The sequence below is a fragment of the Aptenodytes forsteri genome, unplaced genomic scaffold (assembly GCF_000699145.1).
Source record: "Aptenodytes forsteri isolate BGI_AS27 unplaced genomic scaffold, ASM69914v1 Scaffold349, whole genome shotgun sequence".
Lineage (NCBI taxonomy): Eukaryota > Metazoa > Chordata > Aves > Sphenisciformes > Spheniscidae > Aptenodytes > Aptenodytes forsteri.
The window spans coordinates 5428851-5445811 of NW_008794452.1; the positions used below are offsets into that span (position 1 = coordinate 5428851).

The 16961-nt window shown below is 47.6% G+C and overlaps 1 protein-coding gene across 2 annotated transcripts in view; it reads right to left on the bottom strand.

Moving 5' to 3' along the window:
* The window catches only part of DNAJB12 (DnaJ heat shock protein family (Hsp40) member B12), a 16834-nt gene extending 3028 nt beyond the window's left edge, over positions 1–13806 (bottom strand). The window contains exons 1-8 of one of the 2 annotated variants that reach the window (XM_019474929.1): positions 13713–13806; positions 13278–13449; positions 11659–11804; positions 8334–8519; positions 6162–6241; positions 4891–5000; positions 1567–1739; positions 374–525 (exon numbers count right to left, since the gene is read on the bottom strand). In XM_019474929.1, the coding sequence (XP_019330474.1) occupies positions 404–525; positions 1567–1739; positions 4891–5000; positions 6162–6241; positions 8334–8519; positions 11659–11804; positions 13278–13366 (906 nt within the window). In that variant the 5' untranslated portion in view covers positions 13367–13449; positions 13713–13806 and the 3' untranslated portion in view covers positions 374–403. Of the gene's footprint in view, positions 1–373; positions 526–1566; positions 1740–4890; positions 5001–6161; positions 6242–8333; positions 8520–11658; positions 11805–13277 lie in introns of both variants that reach the window. The other variant, XM_009290565.2, reaches the window with a different exon arrangement.
* Positions 13807–16961: the final 3155 nt, after the last annotated feature.

Genomic DNA, 16961 nt, shown 5'->3' on the forward strand with positions numbered 1-16961 from the left:
CCCCCCGGCCGGTAAAAAACTTCCAACCAGCCGAGGCGCGCACAGCTGCTGTATCGAATGCGGAGTTGACAAGACCTCAGCTGAGTCACCAACATGCCCGGGGCTTTTGCTGTGTTCCTAGAGACCCAACACCGACAGTGCCAGAGAAAACAGGGAGCTTGGAGAGAGCTGAGGGTGCCGACATGCAAACTAAACAAAATCAATTTCCCAATTAATGAGTGTATGCTTGACGGAGGGGGGTGCTTCCCCCCGTGACGTGTGTGCATCCAGAGGAGACTCGTGAAGATATGCGTCTCAAACAGAGATTTAAGTAAGTATGAAAAGCACTATCACGCCCTGCTCCGCTGCCAGGGGAAGCATCACCAGCTCGTACTTAGACCTCTGCTGAGCAGGCAGGCGGTGACTATCCGTGCAGAGAGGCTTGAACATCTGACAGTCTGCTACAGCTGGGAGTGCCCATCTTCTGTGCTCGCTGGTACAGATCCGAGTCTCCGAAGTAGCGTGCCCGGTACAACAAGCCTTCCTCTGCAAAGGGAAAAGCCCAGCGTTACGAATGCGATGTGGAAGGAGACCCACCCGCCAGGCCACGTCCCACCACGGGCTCTGCTGGGAACAGGAGGCACCTCAAGTTCTTCAAGGCTAGCTGAAGCACAGGATGAGGCTGAGGAAATGCCCCGTGCCCTTTAGGACAGGATGGGCGTAACATCTGCTGACAGCTCATCCATCCCAGGGAAAGCCTTAGGAACCTGACGGGACCTGCCCCTCGTCCCAGGAGGCACATGAGGCAGCCTACACAAAGGTTACCCCAGCAGCACGGGGAAGAAGAAACGTAGAGGCTCAGAGCTCGGTGCATTGGCCTCATCTGGCACCACTGGGGGCTCTAAGAGCCCCTCCTGCATCCCAGGCGCTCAAATCCTACCCCGGCCACTGCTCCAAGAGCTGTGATCATCACCTGCTGGGAATGGGCGGGCACAGAAGTCAGGTCGCCCCCGGGACTGGGCAAACAGTTTGCTGCCCTCGCCACACTCTGCTGCCTGGCTGGATGGCCAGATCATCTCTCACGCCGTCTGGCTGGGTAGCCGTCCCTCCTAACCCTTCAGCCTTCAGCAGCATGCAAGGCCATGTCAGTGCTGCCACCACAGCCTTCTGAGCAGGGATGGGATGCAGGATGGAGGACACCATGGGCAGCACACTTTCAGACATGGTCCTCGAACAACTAAAATATTACGCAGAGCTATTGGGGGCCTCCTGAAAATGAGATGGCTGCAACCTTCCCCCTCCACTGGAAATCAGAGATACCCTACTGACATGGCAGGGAACCTCCGGGGCACAACTCCTGTCTGACCAGTTCTACAGCAGCATTAAAAAACAAAACAAAACAAAAAACCCCACATACCGGATTTGTCACAAAGTCATAGACAGAAAAAAAAGCCAACAACACATGAAATGTGCTCACACCACGTTAAAGTATAACTTTAGCATAACTCAGTCCCCAGTAAAAGACCTTTCCGAAGCCAACCTCATGCAGTAGCCAAGACCCTCTGCTTCTGACCCCACACTACTCACTCTGCTGCTTCTCTTTCCAGCAGTTATTTCGAAGGTTTGCAATATAGTCGTCCTCCACACTCCTTTCAACATTTTTCAGGTTCGTGCCCGTGTATTCATCTGCAAAGTTCTCGGATACGTAGTAGACGACTTTCAAGTGCTCTGTCACTCTCTTGTGTATGTGACCCACAGACCTATTTCAGGGAGAAGAGCCAGAACAGTGTAGGGCACGCTTCAAGGGCAGAGCAAAAAGCTCTCAGCTCTTTATAATGCACAACATGCCACAATACCAAACCGCTGAAAACATACTCCTATGCGTCCACAGACTTGAAGGTTTGGAAAGGAGAAGCATTTCTGGTGGAAATGGAACGCCAACACAGGGAGAGAAAACCTGCCAGGCCTCTAGCTAGGTGGGCAGAGCTCTGAATACAGACATAACTCTAAGGCAGATTGCCCAAGGCCTAAACCCACTTAAAATAAAGTGTTCATTAGAATTTTCAGCACTAATTAAATCTCTCTGCAATTTCCTTGCTGACGACACCATCTGTTTTTGGCAGTGAGCCCCAAGGATGGTTACAAAGCTCGGAGGTTGATGCTTGTGCGGTGCAGGGTGACAGCAGCCAGTGTGGCAGAATGGTGCCTGTGCAGAGGAGCACGGCAGCACCGAGGTGAAGGCAGAGCAGGGGCTGGCTGTCACAGCTCCCCAGCAACGCCCCCTCGCTCAGCAAGGCTGCCCATCGGTCAAACCCAGTCCCCTCTGCTAAGATATCTGCTAACTCCACGAGCGTCAGCTTCCTTTACCACATCACATGCTGCAATGAACACTGTTGCTGCAAGAACAAAATTAGACCCGCTCAGCACTCGAGTCTGCACCGACCAGTACAGAAAGCACTTTCTAGAAGGAAATCTCTTCTTACCCTACCCCTGTGGATTTGCATTTCAGACAGAGCCCTGTACTTATTTTCCCCAACGCTCCAGCAAACCTAGAGATACTCACTAAGGCGTGTTTGCAAGCTGTAACACAGGACCTGTGCCCAAACACTGGATTCATCAGGAACAGCTCCATCTGGAGACGTGCCCAAAGTTTCCCATAATAAATACCAGCTGGCTGCTGCATTAAAAGCGAGCCTGATTCTTAAGCCAGGTATAAACATTAACTCATCCGGCTCGCCCTTCAGTCTGATATCAGGGTTTACAGGAGTGATTCAAAGACTCCTGCACGTTTCATCAAGGTCCAGCACTCAGGGACGAGTGGTGGGTAATCGGATAGACTGAACATGACCGAAGAGCGCTCTTGGCATTTTTCGAGACAAAGGCTAACGCATCTCCGGCAGTGCCTGCTGGCAGAGATGCAGTCTGGAAGAAGCTCAGCCCACTATTTTACCTGTCAAGACAGAGCCCTAAGCTCTCCCAAAGTTCATATTCCTCTTCTGTATAAAGATGAATTACGGAGGCTACAAAGTGTGCCCTCAAAGGAGGAGTATTTAAGCTTGCAGAGCGTCAGCAGCATCCACTCAAGCATCCTTCAGTGTAAAGCATGAAAATAAGGGCAGTATCTGGCACAAGAAACCTGCCACCCGAAGTCAGACATGCAATTAAGTCTGGCAAATTCAATGAGGTGTTATTGAAGAGCAGGGTGGCACAGACAGTCCCACAACTAGACAGGTCTTTTGGCAGAAAGCTAGTTTTTGGAAGAGATTTACAACGGCAACGGAGTGACAAATGGTTCTTTAGGACTCTGCCTTTCTCAGTGACAGCTTCACTATCAAGAAGTGGCATTAAAATCTCCGTGTGCCATTAAAACCTCACCAGGTCCAAAAGCTTCTCGCCTTCTGCTCACTGAGTTCAGTGCAGCGAGCTCCAGCTTTCTGCCAAACGACAGCCAAGCACAGCACTTCCCTTTACATCAGGCAGCAAAAGGGGCCTGGCTGCCTGCGCGAGCGAGCAAGCGAGCAGCACCGCCTGCCGGCACAGCACGCCTTTTGCGAGCGAGCTAATTCCATTTGAAGTGCCTTGGTCACTCAGGAAGGATGACAGAGGACTGGATCAGCTCATTTGCCGCTCTTGCCCAAATCCAAACCTAGAAATCCATTTGCTTGCTGTTACCCGAGCACGCAGAGACAGGGACAGCACAGGGAATGGGGAACCGAGCAGCAGAGAAACACCTGGGGCTCAGGGATGGCTTTCCTCTGACAGCTGACAAGGCTGGAAGCAAACCCCAGCCCACTTAAAAGCTGCCATCCACTGAACGTCTTCTCACCCCATAAACCGCCTCTTCACCAGTATAGAACAAACTGGTATACATATATAATGCTTAATTTTATAGTCCTAATATCAACTGCAGAAATCACATCTCAATACTCTCTAGCCTCTCAGAATAACCCTTAACTGTGCCCTCTTCAAAACCGCTCCATCTTTCGGTTCCTAAGCACTAATGTCATAGTCTTTACCTTGGACCCGAAAGCTAAGCTGGGTTTTTATAGAATTTAACATCATCAATGGCAAATGTTGTCACCTGTGAAACTAAACAGGGCCCACTGGCTGTAACCAAGTCTACCCTCTTTAAATACATATAAGGAACTTCCACTGAAAATGCATTAAGCTTTTGTCAAGAATGATGCAAGCAGCCAGAAATCAAGCCTGTTTTCCCATTCTTTGTTGGCACTGCAAAGTGAGTAAGAATACTCACTTCATTTGTCGGCCAAGTGAGCAGACTGGGGCATTTCCACAGGATCTAGAATGAAACAGCTTCACTTTCGCATAGTAAATGTCTGGCCATAGCTATTTCATGGCAAGATTAGAGTTCAAAAATAGGAGATTTCTCTGGGAGTGTCTTTTACTCTACAGGAGTGTCTTCTATTCCTTCTTCTCTTCCTCTATTGCTTTGTACTTGGTATAAACTGAGGCTTTCATGAAGAACAGATCTGGCTTTTGTTTTTCACACCCCAATTTAACTCTACATCTCAATTCATCCTGCATAAGGGATCTCGGTGCTGGGCCACAGCCTCTCAAAGTCATTTCGTCTGTCCCTTTCTAGGACAGACACACCCAGCTGTGAGTATGGGCTGCAGAAGGTCCCTGTCAAAGAACATCCTCCCCTAGGCAAGTAAGCACCCTCCAACCTTCCCCACACCTTCCATCTCAAGACCTGTTTGAGAACCAGGAGGCCTTCACTGATGTGTGAGACATCTGGCAGCAAGAGCAACGGTGTGATGAGATAAAGGAAAAGAAAAAAAAAAGACAGAAAAAACAGAGAGCCTAGATCCCTACCCTGTCATGCCACCCTGCCCTCCAGAACCCAACCCCCTCCCCAGCTGGATAAGTTTTAGAGTAACAGGTACTAACGGTCTCTGGCTCAAACTGTAGGGTGGGCTGGAGACCATCATCTGGCTGAGAGCAGACACAATGATCAGGATGAGGATAGGCATCAGCTGGACAAACAACCCAAGGCCACCCTGAAGGAACAGAAACACACAGTGGAGTGCCACCCATACACTTGTACACAAGGATCCCATGGCATCGCTCTCCCTCCCTCCCAGCCCTAACACAACCTCAATTCTCCTGCTTTTTGCAGGCATTTGGCTTAGGAGGCATCTCAAAATAACTGGGGGGAACCCAGCAGCCCACAGTTCCCCTCCAGAAAGGGCAGCGTGACTCCAAAGGTCCAAACCCACTGCCCCTTCTCTGGATGTGACAAAGGGCAGAGGGGACTGGCAGGGGGAACCTTGTGAGTGAATTTCAAAAGCCTCAAGCCCGTATTTTGTTTTTCCTAGAGCATATATGGTTTCTGTCCTGCTTGTGCTAGGGAGCAGAACTGGTTTTATGGAGAGCCTTCTCCCCTCTTCAGTGTCAGATGAAAGTAATTCCCCCTCTACCTCACCTCCTGAGCTCCCTCCAGTTCCAGCAGAGTACACTTTCCCCTTTAAGCTTGAGAAAAAATATTCAGGAAATTCTTCTTGTTTGTTTGTTTAAAAAAAATATAATTGGCTATCCCCAGAAAATAGTAATCTTCAATACATAACCCTGGTCTCTTAAATAGTAAGTCCCTCATTCTCACTTCTCTAGACCAGAGGGCTTGGAGTGCTGGAGATGTACTTAGATTTTCTGTGATGGGAAAACATAAAAATAGCTCATGCTATGAAGTGTCTTCCTTGGTTAATTAAGCATCACAGATTAGAAACACCCCATCTTCAACACTGGAATAAAAGGGAGAATGAGTTCATGCTGGGAGGAGCCACGAGTATCCATATTATCTGAAAAGTGGATTTACCTTTTGAAATTACAGAATTAAATCAGAAAGGAAATGCTTATTCTGTGGTAAAGACAGGTACACTTTACTGGTGCAATCTTATTTCAAGGTGGCACTGTTTCAAGACACGCCAGCGTTTTCCCTGCTGGATGACAGCTATGAGAGTCCTGGGAGAACAACCACCAGTAAATTAAACCGCAACTTGGTGTAAATTCTGAAGGCAGCTCACTTCCCACGACCCCAGCTTTCTGTTCAGGGGAGTGGAAACAGGCAGGACTGTTTCACAAGACAGCCACACCAACTAGCTCGCAATTCATGTATCAGAAAAACCTTTAGACTCCCAGCCCCCTGCCTGTTCTCCACTTACGTCACCCTGATGTTCTCGTCTGTCCTGCCTCTGATGGTAGGTATATCGCATCCTGCCATTGCTGTATACGTGAACGTTACCTATAGGCAAAAGAAAACTGTTAAACAAAAGTCAGAGTAAGATGGTGCTGGCTGGCCAGGAAGGAACCACAAAAGGTGGCTGTGTTCCATGTCAGCCTCACCAATAAAAACACAGTAGGAAAAAGTAGACTGGGTGCTGACAACAGTAAATTCAGGAATTTTAACTTTGAACATTGTCAGAATGGGCTTGATCTGTTTCTTTGGTTCGGGCCACATTCAGCAAAGATATAATCCACGCTGTGCTCACACTTAGATCTGGTCTGCCGTTACCACTGCTCTCAGTTCAGCCTACTTCACGTAGCCAGCAGCATGCCAGCCAGTTCAGAGCTGGAAGAAGGACAGCACATCTGTCCGGCTGGGCTGCTTCCAGGCTGGAGCTGGGATGTCTCAGTGAAATGGTGATTTGACAGACTTGGGCTATTCCTGAGATCCCTGCATATGTCCCAGTGCACAAGGTGCACATCCATGGTTTTGGTCAGCAGGCCACACGGCCGAAGCCCCTGACTCAAGCCACTCCATCATGCTGTCTTGACAGAAATGGCTGTAGCTTTAGGGCGAAGTGGATATGGGACTCCACAGGAGACTGATAGAAGAATTCATACAAAAAAATTCTATTCATCACCTGAAGCCAACACTTACAAATTGAGCTATATAAGCCGCAGCTGAAAAAGGAGTATTCCTAAGGTGTACTGAGCAGGTATGTCTGAAGGCAAACTGGTGGTGGGCACAGACATCCGTCTATAGGATTTTGTAGGATCACATGAAAATTCAGGTTGGAAGTGGCCTCAGGAGGCCCAACCTCCTGCTCAAAGCAGGGTCAGCTATGTAGAGAGAATATCTTGTACAGGCCTCCTCGCTTCTAAGTGAATTTACTTTAGATTAAAACCAATAACAAAAAGAAAATTTTGGAGCAGGGTCACTATGTAGAGAGAATATCTTGTACAGGCCTCCTCGCTTCTAAGTGAATTTACTTTAGATTAAAACCAATAACAAAAAGAAAATTTTGGTAGTTTTTCCACCTAAAACCAGAGCTCTTCCATGTCTTGTTTTAAATGTCAAAACTACAGCTGAAAAGGGAGACCGGCTGAGAAAGCAGTCCTGAATTCTCTTGGGACAGTGAGGAAAGGAAAAAAAAACTGAGCTAAAATAGCAACCTGCTGTTTTTACTGGAGTAGCTTCACCTCTCTGACAGGCAGAACATGAATGCTGCAAAAGGCTTCAAGATGCCTTTGCAAGTACTTGATGTTAGTGTGTTAATTCTTACATACTGGATAGAAAGAGCTACCAGAGGAAATCTTCTCAATTGAAACAAAAATACTTATTTTTCCAAGTTGGTCCACAAAGGTCAAATAACCACTGCCCCGACTGCCGGTCAAATATGACTAGAGCAAATACAAGGGAGTCTTCTAAAATACACTTATCCTTATATTAAATCTGTGTTTTTTTGATCGGAACTGATCAAGTGAAGGAACAGTTACTTGGTTCTTTCCTGCTACCCAAACCACGATCAGCACTGTGGATAGACAGGATACAGATTTAATTTTCAATCCAAGAGGTTTAAATTATCCTCTAGAAATAACACTTTTCTCTTTTTTATGGGACACAGTGGAAAGAAGGAAGTGGACACTGATCTCGAAGAGACTGCTTCAGCTGCATGGCAGAGCAGATACAGATCAAGAACAAGGCCCAGGCATTACCATAGTTTGTTCTGATGAGAAGATTTAACTTCTAAAACCACCAGGCAGAAAAGCCTTCTTCAAAACAGGATTATTTTTACAACTAGCCTTAAAACAAGTCATTTTTTGTTCTAACATTCAACCCAACCTAATAACAGCTGATGTTGCCAGCATGCAAACAAATACCTGAAGTTGGGAAGAATTCCAGCTCTGATGGTATTACCTGCTGGATGCCGAGTTCTCCAAGTACCCATCTGAACAATTTAGAAAACTCTAGGTGTTTAGGTCATGTGTGAAGGAGAACTCTCTCTCATCAAACTCAGCAATCCTTGCACGGCCAAATAAATCACTACTGCATTGTTGCTCTGTCAAAAGGATCGGATCCCATTCAAGAGATTAAGGTTTAACGTGCTTACTAGAAGGAAAACCACCACCAAAAAACATGTTGAAGAGGTCCTCAGGGGAGATGTCTGCCTCAAACCCGCGGTGGAAGTCCGAGTGACTGTGTCCGTGCCGAGCAGGGTTGAGTTTCTCATCTCCAAACTGGTCATATTGCTTCCTCTTCTCTGGGTTGCTCAACACTGCATACGCATTACCAATGGCTGAAATATTGACAATAAGGAAGCAATTAGCTTCTTTCTTCTACAGATAAAACATTTAGCCCCGCAAACTGCCAGGACTTGCCTTTCTCATTACACAAATGAGATTCTCAACTACCCACGTCTTTTCAACAGGCTACTTCAGCGGCGCAGCACTAGTACCTGGCATGCTTCTCTAGCAAACACAGATAGAAGGAAACCACACCAAGAGACTCGATGAAAAAGGCCTTAATTAATTCAAATGAAGAAGTTATGATATGACTGGTATGAATTCGGTGTACGTCCCTAGAGAAACCCTCTCAAATGAATGAAACTATGAATTGCGAAGGCAATACTGGTAGTAGAGCAGTTACACGTTTCACTTAATGAAACTTGTTATTTCTTTTGAACAACTAATGCCCAAATCCTTCAGCCGTAAGCAACTGTATAGGAAAATACAATTTTAGTTGACAAATTTTATTCAAAAGTGGCATTAAGGGAATTCAATGTCATAGCCTAAAACCAGAACTGCAAAGAATTTAAATACGGAAGATCACTGAAAGAGACTTTAAAACCTCCCATAAAAGCTAGTAAGGAAACGTTGGCTATAATTTGTGTCTGTCAGCTATGAACTTCAAAATTTCCAGATGCCAGAAGTAAGGTGCATAATTACAAGGACTGTTAACCAGTGCCTGTGACAGTGGAAATGTACTGGAACTAAACCCCCACCACTTCCCCAGGTCACTCTCCTTCCACTCTCAGCATGTTTGAGCCTTTCTACCAGAATGTCTGCCTGCCACCCTCCTATTTCTGTACTCCTCTCTCGACACGTTCCAGCTTACCACTTCCCCTCTGTGCCAACCTACCCAAGAGCCTCCCTACGTGACTGCAGAGCCTATCCTCTCTCCTCCCTGTGTTGCAAAGAGGCAAAAATCTTCATGGCAGTAGTTGCCTGGTGTATAAAAGGCAGAGGCAGAAGTGATAGAAAAGGGAGATACATGCCCTTTGGAGGAGATTAACTCCAAGATTCAATATTTTCCCGGTAGTCAGATCGAGGTGTACGGTTTCTTCTTGGGCTAGAGATTTGGAGCATGGAGGATGTAATGTCAATACACTTGTTCTCCTTCTTGGTTATAATTAGTGCACACAGATCAAACATTTCTACAACCAGGCAAGGAAGCCAGACAACAAGGACTAACTCTCAGCGTATTAGCTTGTTCTTTCAAACTGTGTGGTTAAGCAACGAAAATGGAGCGGTTCAGGGTTTTGTTCGCTGTCTGACTTTCTGCTGACAAAGCCCAAGAAACACCTTATTCCAAATCAGGATTTTAGCTCAAAGTAGCCAGGTTCAACTCTTTTTCCAACGTCAGCCAAAGGTAGTGATGCAAATCTGCTGCAAGACAGACTGCAGCCAACTGCAACTATGGACTGAAACAAGGTCTCAGGACAAGATGTAATGCTTTATCAGCTGTCACTGGGAAGATGAATGCCAAGACTTCAGCTAATACATCAATGTAAGAAAAAATTAACTAAAACCCTCATAGCGGTGCACATTTCCCCCTTCACCCTCTGGAACCAAACAGCTGGACTTCAGCGAGCCCTGCAAACTAAGAGCTCAGCTCGGGGGCTGAAGGACGGGAGAGCCAACGAGGCAAGGCTTGGAGGGGAGATAATCTGAGAGCAGATAGCTCTGTGGTGGAGGATAAAGGGCACCTTGCTTAACGCACGGCTTCTGGCATGTAACTCTTGTCAAAGCCTTTGGCAAACATCATTATTTAAGATTACAGGTGAAGAAACCTGCCTTTCGCCACTTAGCAAGGACTGAAGGATAAACTATCGAACAGCAGCTTACTGCACATGCAGTGTAGATAGATGTCTGCAGATGCTCACTCTTTAATCTGGCACCTATACTAAAACAGGCTCTCCCAAGTAGCTGGGGGTCAGCTCATTATTTGCTAACAGCAACACACTTATCAGTTATGGATTTAAGTCTTAAAAGACTTGAACAAACCTTACATAAGACTTTTACTGCTGAATTCATGCCTACTAGAAGCTTACCCGAATACTGTATCAATATACTCACACCAGGCTAGCCTTGCTCCCTGCTCCAGCAGAAGTCTCATGCATTTCACTCCCAAGATGGCCGGAATCAGACCACAGTATTTAAATGGCTTAACACTGCAAAATCAGTGCTGTACAACTGGCACCAAGAAGTTCTCCATTTAGCTCAACGATAACAATCAAACTTCCACAGCTTGCAAAGGAAAATGGGGTTATATGTTCCAAGCAATAGCATTTCCCTTGGAAAATTACTCCAGTTTTAAGGTATCTTATTACCCAGGAAACATCCCTGCTGCATTTGTAGAGAGGCCCTGAGAATCGGGCTCTTTACAGCAGAACTGAAGCTCCTGGTGACCTTTTTTGCACTCTGGCTGGGCTCAGCCGTATGGCTGGGGCAGTTTCACCCTAGAAATTTTCACCTGCGGTTTCTATCCACCAATTCCGTCCGCAGCCTTTCGCAACAGTCAGCTGCCGAGTGCTTCCTTAGAAACCTGAAGGCTTACTGGCTGCCTGAAATGCTGAATGAGTGGAAGAGTCTAAATACCAGTTCTGAAGAAGACTGAGTTTCCTGCCATCGGGCCTGCCTGGCAACATTTCTCCCAAGGGATTCGTGAACCCAAGGGCTGCCTCTGGTGCTGCACAACTTACTGGGTTTCTACAGGATTTGTCAGTAGACGGGGATGCACCCCAGCACCTGCCCTGTGCTGGATGGCTGCAGGACTTGGAGCTTCCCCCTGCTAGGTGAATGCTCCTGCATCTCTCCAAAAAAAAGGATGGTTAACATCCCAATTTCCTCCTGAGCAGCGTGGCAGGAGGCTGGAGCAACACACAGGAAGGGCTGCTAGGAGAAAGGGAAGGAAGGCTTCTCCTTGTCCGACTACCAGAGGTTAAGCCTATCCATGCCAACCTGTGTTTATTATTTTAAGCTTAGAGAATACTTTGTTCATAATACAAAGCTCAGAAGAAGAGATACAACTTTACTAAGAAGAGCTTTATTTCACTCTACCTGACTCGTGAGGTTGTTTAAGAGTCCTTGCTAGCCCAGCTCAGCACCACTGCCTGATAGTTGAGGGCAAATCACAAAGTTGGAAATGTTCTTTACCTTTAAATGCCTCGGTAGCCCCTGGTGCGTGGTTCTTATCTGGGTGAAATTTCAGTGCAAGTTTCCGGTAAGCCTTTTTCAGGTCCTCATCAGAAGCTTCTCTGTTTACTCCCAGAATTTCGTAGTAATCTTTGCATTGCTTTACCCTGCCAGTAGAGAGGGGAGAAAACATGGACAGTTAGTTTCAGCTGTGAGAACCACTTTGCATTGAATACGTCAACTCTGCAACATCTCACGCATCACAGTTTTGATCAATGTTGTTCAGTGAACTCTGGTTTACTCAGCTCTAATTCCTCAGAGGGTGTCCCATTTTTTTTCACAGACTCATTCCCGCTGTGCCTGCATTACTAGCACACAAACACTCTCACAGAGCAAGTCAAGCCAGTAGAGGTAGAAGGGCCTCTCCTCAGGCAATGATATCAACTGCTGAAGAATGTGATTGGCAAATAAGCTTCAGATTCATCATGCTCATGTTTTGGAGGCTGTCTGGGAGGGACTAGAAACAGCAGGCCGGGATCTGAAGGATAGCTGGGCTATTGGCTTTTCAACCCCCTTCCTCAGATTCAGTTAATTCACAGACTTAAAAATAACATCAGCTAAATTCTAGAGGAAGAAAGAGGGAGCTGCCCAAGCCTGTATGAGCAGCCCAGCTCGTTCTGGGTACACTCGCAGCCCAGTGATGGTTCCTCCTTCTCACATGACTTCGACGAGACAGAATACAGCAGGCTGGGTTTTTGGAGAAATGGATGACGTAACAAGCATCTCCGTAAGTCCATTAGCCAGAGCAGTTCTTGCGCAATTCAGATCATGCCCATAACCTTAAATAAAGTCTACCAAGTGACTGTGCCTGCAGTTCAGAACTTCCAGTATTTGCAAATGGCAGAAAGGAATAAAGAACAGCTTGAAACAGGGATGGGAAAACAGGTGACTAGATAAACATGTCCTGGGACTTTCCAGCAGAAGCTTTAGAAGTGCATTGTGCTAACAGAGTGAAGCGTCCTGTGGCAGATTTCTACTTTATTGGGCTCTAAGAGAGACCATGAGCAGAATATCATCAGGAGAGAGGAAAAGGGATATGCCCTGTCACTTGCTACTAGAGCAAAGCTTAGAGCAGGAGGGCTGCCTACTGCAAGCTATGAGCCATGACTTCCACCTACAGGATCTCAGGACCACATGGGATTTTTCACAGTATTATTGAATAACACTAAAACAAACATTAATGTTAAGTCCATGAGATGAATGCATCCAAAATGCCTCTTTAGACCTCGGCCTGGAAAAGGCCTACGTGCCTACAGTTCTAGCCCTCATACATGCCTTTGGGGGAAAAATCTCATCCCTCGTAGACCCAACCCAGCTGCCTCCCAGGGCTGCTGTAGCTATAAATCCTCCTAGATACCTTTTTAAACACCTAGTGAATTAAAACCCACTCGATATGGTTCAAAGCTGACCAGATCTCCTCACATGGCACAGAACATGAGCTGTTGTCCAACTCTACCTACTCTTTCTGCCTTCCTCCTTCATGTTCCACCATTACATCTTTAAAACATTGTGAAAAACAGACTGTTATCACATGATAAACTCAAACTGCAAGCTGAAGCCGTGGAGAGCTGCACACACACCTCTTCACTGCATCCACCTGGTCCTGAGTGTAGCCCTTGGGGGCCTCCCCCCCAGCCTCTCCGTTGGCCGATGGGAAGTCTCCACTCATTTTCTTGAACTGAGGATTTGTGGACTCCCTGGATTGGGACTGGCCATTGGCTGATTGCTCATTCTTGAGTGATTCAAGCAGAACTGAAATGAGAAAAAGATGAAAAGAAAAAAAAAAGAAGTTAAGAGACCGCCAAGCTCAACCTGCCCTTCCCACTCTCCCATAAAGAGACCCCTCTTCATCTCTGCCACTGCTCTAAGATCCCCCACCCTTTGTCAGAAGGACCCTCACCTTTTCACCCAACCCTTGAGCTCCTGCTGCTTCTTGCCCAGATGTGAGGGCTACAGCTGTAGATATTGCCTGCTTCTCCCAACGCACGCAACCTCCACCAAAATCCCAGGCCTACCCAGCCGGACAGTCCGGGAGCCACAGTGGATCACCAAAGCAGCGCATTCTTCTCCTCTCCTTTTTTCCCCACATCTGTCCTTAACAGCGAAGCATTTCCATGTTTGTTCTCTAGCATATTATAAAGCATATTATTCTTCTTTATCTCCTGCTTTTGAGAGTCTACTGCGCTGGGTAAATTATGGGATAATGCTATATCTTCAGAGAGCTTAGAAAATAATACCATGGGATGCCAGTCACATGGGGACACAGGGACGCTCCCCTTTTGGGGACAGAGAGCTGCAGCACTGATTGCTGGCAGCACAGTAGGACCCGTAGCACATGAGTCAGAAGCGTGCTTTGTTCTCTTGCGCTGCCTTACCTACGTATTTGATGTGTGTAGAAGAAGCTGTGAAAACCATCTTCTCTCTCAATTACCGAATATGAATTGCACAAACATGGTTTCCCTTTTCTTAAGTGGGGTGCACATGTGTATTGGGTAAACTGCTGCGGACTATCACCTCCTCCTTGCAAGGCTCAGAGACTCTGACACTCAGACAAAGGCTCCTCTGTCCTTTTCAGCCAAGAGGGGTCAAACATTCAGGCCTGGCGTAACAGCACAGGTGACAACACTGTGAAACCAACTGAGACTCCTCCAAGCACAGAAGTCTCTTTCCATCATGCATTTCCCTGGCAGCTGGATAGCGCAATCTTTTTAAACTATTTTTGTCTTTTTTTAACCAAATATCAGACCGATCTCTTCACGCCTGTAGTTTCTGAAGTTTATATATTGCATCCCCATTAAAGAGAACAGGCACATTTTATTAAATGATTAAAACCAGACAATGTTATTTACAAAGGCATCAGTAACTTGACAAGCTTGCAGTCCTTTATCCAGGGCCTAGAACCGAGAAGGACGTTCCATCTCCTCCTGCAGATTGCACATTACAGACCTTGCACTACGGGGGTATCACGTTCTTTATGCAAGCGCAAACAACACTTGCAGGCCAAGAGACGAGCCGAGATATCCTATCTGCCCCACAGAGCTTGTAGGGGCGAGAAAAAACCGCTCGGTAATCCAACAGCCAATACAGGCAATTGTTACAGGACAAAGGATAAAAATGACAGCAGGCTAACGAGCAGTAACTCACTAGATGAGCTTTTGAGCTCGGGGGCTTCACGGATTTCAGCTTTCAGAAAAATAAATCCTTCCCTCACCCAGGCACTTTTAAACTTTGTCTCGCGAGGCTGTCCCTCCACCAACCCCACTCTTGCTGTTTTGGGCTCCGTTCCCTACAGCCAAGGGATTTTTGGTAGCGTAGTTCTCAAAACGAACCACAGAAGTCCATGTTTGGCCACGGTTCAGCCCTGTTTTGCTCTGCAGTCCCAGTCCTATTGCTTTGCATCCCAAAGCCACGCTGGTCCTCCGTGCAGCCACAGCACAGCGCAAATTCATGAACTACTGAAGCAGAGACTGCTGAATTACTTTTCAGTTCTGCCGACTCAGCTCCTCACCAAGCATGTGCTATGGATCACTTTTCCTCGCTTATTAGCCAACATTTGTTCAACTTCTGATAATTTTTCCAAAACTCCCGCTTAAAGGCGACCAGTGGGACTTTGTCTATACCAGCATGCCTGGCTGTGTTTACGTAGGAGAAGATTTCTGCTGAAATCCCCTTGCAAAACCCTTTGCTGATCCTGTGACGACTCGTGTAGGACCCAGCCAGGGTCAGAGTTTGAAGCGCCGGCTGCACAAGGTCCATGTCGCTGATCGTTGTCAAACCCAGCGTAACTCATGAGAAAGAGAAGAGATTTCCCAGGGGCACACAAACTACCTGAAGACTCAACAACCACCGTGTAACTGTGGGTTCTTTGGCAACATTTCGCAACTACAGACCCAGAGTGCACGGGTGAGCAACCGGCACGACATCAAGCAAAGGGTCCTTGGACGGCAGCTCAGATGTGAAACTTGTACCAGCAGCTTGGTTGGGCCTGGCCACAAATTAGCACGCTAACATTAACTTGCCCTGCTGCCCGCCTTTCCTTTGCTTTCCTCCCCTGTGCTCCAGTTCTCTAACACTACATACCCCACCTTTTATTCTGGCTGTCCCAGGCCACGGGATTAGGGCAAAACATGACTGCTTTACATTGCAAACTGGTGCTTGCTGTCATCCAGATCTGCTTTTCTGGTGCGCGCCCTAGCAGAGCTCCTCAGGAAGAGCAGTCCTTGTCAGGGTGGGTCTTTCTGTGTGCTATGCCATGCTTTTTCCTCCAAAAGTCACTTTTCCTACCCAGTAATTTCGCAAAAGTATAAACTCTGAATGGGAAAGGAAACCACATCACACGTACGACAGGCTGATACACTGCGTTTGAGGGAACAGGAAGAGGCCTTGTGCAATCAGCGAGAGGATTACAGGAAGCCCTGGGCTGTCCACAAGACAGACAAGCTGTAAAACACAGCCAAAGAATCAAAACTCAGATAAGGTCTGTCAAAGTAAAAAAGGAAAAAAAAAAAATCTACAGCCCTTTGCATAAATTTCTGCAATGTTAAGAACACACGGAGAAAGAATTGTGTTTGGCTGCTTCTACAAACCAATTCCCAGTTGCTTTTGTGACACATTAATTACGTACGCCATAAAGCTTGCAGGAAACGAGATCGTTCCTCAAAACCCATGAAACCGGCAGAAGGCCTTCAAGAAGGAAGATTATTTTTTACACGTGCTGAAATGACCTGCAGCAGCTGTGCTGTGGTAATCAATGGGGGCATACGAAATGAGGAGCAACACTTGCCGAGCGGACTAGCTGGGGAAAACAGGGCGCTGGAGCACGTAAGCTCACACAAGGTCCGTCCGCCTGCCCGCCTGCACCTGCCCGCCCGTGAACCGCCCCTTCCTCGGGCTGAGGTGCTGAGCGAGGGGGTTCTGCTGCCAAGCCCGGGGCCAGCGCGGCGGCACCTCTGCGGGGGGGACGGAGCTGCGGGACGGCCCAAACGCCAGGCGGGGAGAGGAGGGAGGCCTTCTGCAGCCCCGCCGAAGCCCTCTTCCGCCTTGCCAAGCCCCTTCTCTCCCCACAGCGACATCCTCCCGGCGATGCTCCCACGAGCAGCCGCGACCGCGGCCCCCCCCGCCCGCCCGTGGGTCAGGGGCACAGCAGCAGCGGGAGTTTAGGGAGGTACTAAACCCACGGCGCTCCGCTCCTAGCGCAGCTCTTCCCGCCCTCCTCGCGGGACGGAAACCCTCTCCTCACGTCCCCACGCCCGTCCCGGCTAACG